This window comes from Empidonax traillii, unplaced genomic scaffold, assembly GCF_003031625.1.
Source record: "Empidonax traillii isolate 1590-97213 ecotype Southwest subspecies unplaced genomic scaffold, ASM303162v1 scaffold2073:size91028, whole genome shotgun sequence".
Classification (NCBI taxonomy): domain Eukaryota; kingdom Metazoa; phylum Chordata; class Aves; order Passeriformes; family Tyrannidae; genus Empidonax; species Empidonax traillii.
This window is the reverse complement of record NW_020957266.1, coordinates 69,850-72,849: the sequence shown is the minus strand read 5'-3', so window position 1 is coordinate 72,849 and position 3,000 is coordinate 69,850. Positions and strand designations below refer to the sequence as shown.

Here is a 3,000-nt window from a genome sequence, read left to right as displayed (position 1 = left end):
TGTACGGGACCATCACGGAATTCTGCACGGAGAGCAGCTGCCCTGTCATGTCTGCAGGGCCCAGGTGAGGGCTCTGCTGGGGGCTGGGGACACATTTCTCACTGGGGACACGGGTGGGTGCCCAGAGCACTCAGGGGTGTGGAGAGAGAAGCAAAGAAGGGCATGGGATGTGTCCCCACGGGCTCCAGGCCCAGCTCTGCGCTCCTCTGGTGGTGTCCACCTGCTCCTGGTCACACCCTCTGGGATCTCTTCTTTTCCCTGTCCATCAGGTCCTTATGTCTGGGAGCTGAAAGGGTGATTTTAAAGAAAACGAGGGATCCAACTCAAACTGGAAGAGTCTGGTCTTGTTGTCAAAGCCAAGACACATTTTGGGGCCCCCTCACTGATTTTAGGGGTGAATCCTGCAGGGACAACACCAGCTGTTGGCTCTGCACTCGTATTTTGCCAAGGCAGAGCTCCAGCTGGGAATCTTCTCTGTAAAATTGCTCAGGGCTCTCAGTTTTTAAGCCCAGCTTTGCGGGTGCCCTGGAACGTCCTGCCCCGCTTTCCTCCCCAGCACTGCCACTTCCTGCCTCTATTTCTGGGGCCATTTCCTGTAACAACAGGAAATGTTTGAAGGGCACTGTTTTCACTTGTAGAGCGAGAGGTGACAGTGGGGGGTGGGTCCTGCTTTTGAGGGATTTTGTGGGAGATCTCAGGGAAGGTGGGTTGTGTGCTGTCAGTCCTTGTCTGCCCCGGTTTCGGGGGAGCCCTGGGATTGATGAGCACACGTAGGGATTGGATCTGGAGGCTCCCAACTCCTGGGATAGTCTATCACAGAAGTCTTGTGTGAGTGCCAGATTCCTGGAGGGTGTCTGGAAGCCAGAGGGGAATTTATCCAGGTGGTGGGTGATGGCCCTGGGCTTCCTTTTGGGCAGTTTTTGGGTCGTTTTAAGGAAATGATGATGTCAGAAGAGGTTGCCGTGAAGTTGAGGCTCATTTTTAACATCCAGAGGGGCAGTGGAGGGGCAGCTCTGACCTCTGCTCGCTGTGAGCAGGGACAGGACCCTGGAATGGCTGGAGCTGTGTCAGGGCAGGCTCAGGGTGGATCTCAGGGAAAGGTTCTTCCCCCAGAGGGTGGTTGGCACTGAACAGGCTCCCCAGGGCAGTGGGCACAGCCCCAAGGCTGCCAGAGCTGCAGGAGGCTTTGGATGATGCTCTCAGGGACAGGGTGGGATTTTGGGGTGTCTGTGCAGGGCCAGGAGCTGGACTCTGATCCTGATGGGAATCAATCCCGTGATTTGGGAGGGTGAAGCCCTGGGGGGGTCAACACTGTCGTGTTGGGCTTGACAAACTCGAACAGGCCAAGAGCTGCTCTTGCTCCCCAGTGTGGCCCCTTCCTGAGACCAGGAGGAGGTCACAGGGCCTGGAGATGGCCTTTTCCCTGGGGGAGCACAGCCTGCCTGTCCCCCTGTCCCCCTGCCCCAGGTACGAGTACCACTGGGCCGACGGCACCAACATCAAGAAGCCCATCAAGTGCTCGGCGCCCAAATACATCGACTACCTGATGACGTGGGTGCAGGACCAGCTGGACGACGAGACCCTCTTCCCCTCCAAGATCGGTGAGTGGTGCTGTGGGACACGGGGTGGCACCTCCCGAGTGGAGGATCACAGGATCACACCCTGATGCCCGTGTGTCCCAGGTGTGCCCTTCCCCAAGAACTTCATGTCAGTGGCCAAGACGATCCTGAAGCGGCTCTTCCGTGTCTACGCCCACATCTACCACCAGCACTTCGACTCGGTGATCCGGCTGCAGGAGGAGGCCCATCTCAACACCTCCTTCAAGCACTTCATCTTCTTCGTGCAGGTGAGCTGGGGGGGCTCTCCTGCTCCCCGTTTTAAGGGTTTTTAAGCCGTTCCCTGAAGAGGAGCGGCTGTGGCGTGTGCTGGGAGATAACGCCCAGCCCCCCTCTGCACCCAGCTGTGCTGTTTGTGGCCTTGGGCTTTTTGTGGGTTGTTTTTTTTTTTTTTTCCAGGAAGTGGGGCTGAGTTGGCTGTGAATGCTTGAGTTTCTCTCTCAGGTTTCAGTTATCAACCTGCAGCAACAAACCCAGGCTTAGAACAGAACCTGGGGGCAGTTTGCAGCTTAACAATCGACTCAGAAGCAGCAGCACCAGCGCCTTTTTTTCCCTGTTCTGTGCACAGCAACGTGGCAGAAGTTTTGTTGCCCCTGAAACACTTGGATTTCTCCCCAGAGAACAGGGAGAGGTGGCTGCTCCTCTGTGGTTCTCCCAGGAGCTGCCCCACGGTGCCTTCCAGGGTGACCAGCCACGTTTTCCAGCAGCTCTCTGAGAGCTGCCTTTAATTTTTGTGTCTCTTTTCCCTTGCCAGGAGTTCAACCTGATTGACAGGAGGGAACTGGCTCCTCTGCAGGAACTGATTGAGAAGCTGGGCTCCAAGGACAGATAAAACATTCCTTGGGGGGACCCTTCTGGCCTCTCCTTTCTGCTTCTTCTTCAGCCACCTCAACGCTTGGCTCCAGGAACGCTGGACACACCGAGCGGCTCCACTCCTGCTGTGCAGCCCCCACTGGGCTCCTCTGCCCCACACCCGTGGGCTGGGTGAAGGTGGAGCAGGTTTTGTCCCTCACAGGGGTGACATTCCAAGTCCTGCACAGCTGCTTCCCGCTCCCAGAGTTCCCCTCTGGGCTCTGCAGCCGCCTGGCGGGGGCTGAGAGCTGCTCAGCTTATTTTTGGAAGTGCTTTTTTTTGGTTTTGTTTTTTTTTTTAGGATAAGAGGTGCACTTTGGCCCAGAGCCTTAAAGCTCCCCTTGGCAGCAGCACTGAGGGGGGGAGACAAGTGCCTGGTCCCAGGGGGGTGTCCCTGTCCCTGGGAGGGAGGAGCAGCTCTGGAGTGTCCCCTGGATGGGAGGGGACACAAGGGAGGGACCCTCCTGTGTGGCAAGGCAATAATAAAAGTTTCTTCCTGCTCTTCTTTCAGAGGAAGAAGGGGGAGGTCTCC

General features: G+C 56.9%; 1 protein-coding gene across 1 annotated transcript in view; it reads left to right on the top strand.

Moving 5' to 3' along the window:
• MOB1A (MOB kinase activator 1A) overlaps positions 1-2,984 on the top strand; it is a 6,113-nt gene extending 3,129 nt beyond the window's left edge. The window contains exons 5-7 of the mRNA XM_027909351.1: positions 1,468-1,601; positions 1,683-1,846; positions 2,371-2,984. Coding sequence (XP_027765152.1) covers positions 1,468-1,601; positions 1,683-1,846; positions 2,371-2,448 — 376 coding nt within the window. The 3' untranslated portion in view covers positions 2,449-2,984. The remainder of the gene's footprint in view (positions 1-1,467; positions 1,602-1,682; positions 1,847-2,370) is intronic.
• Positions 2,985-3,000: the final 16 nt, after the last annotated feature.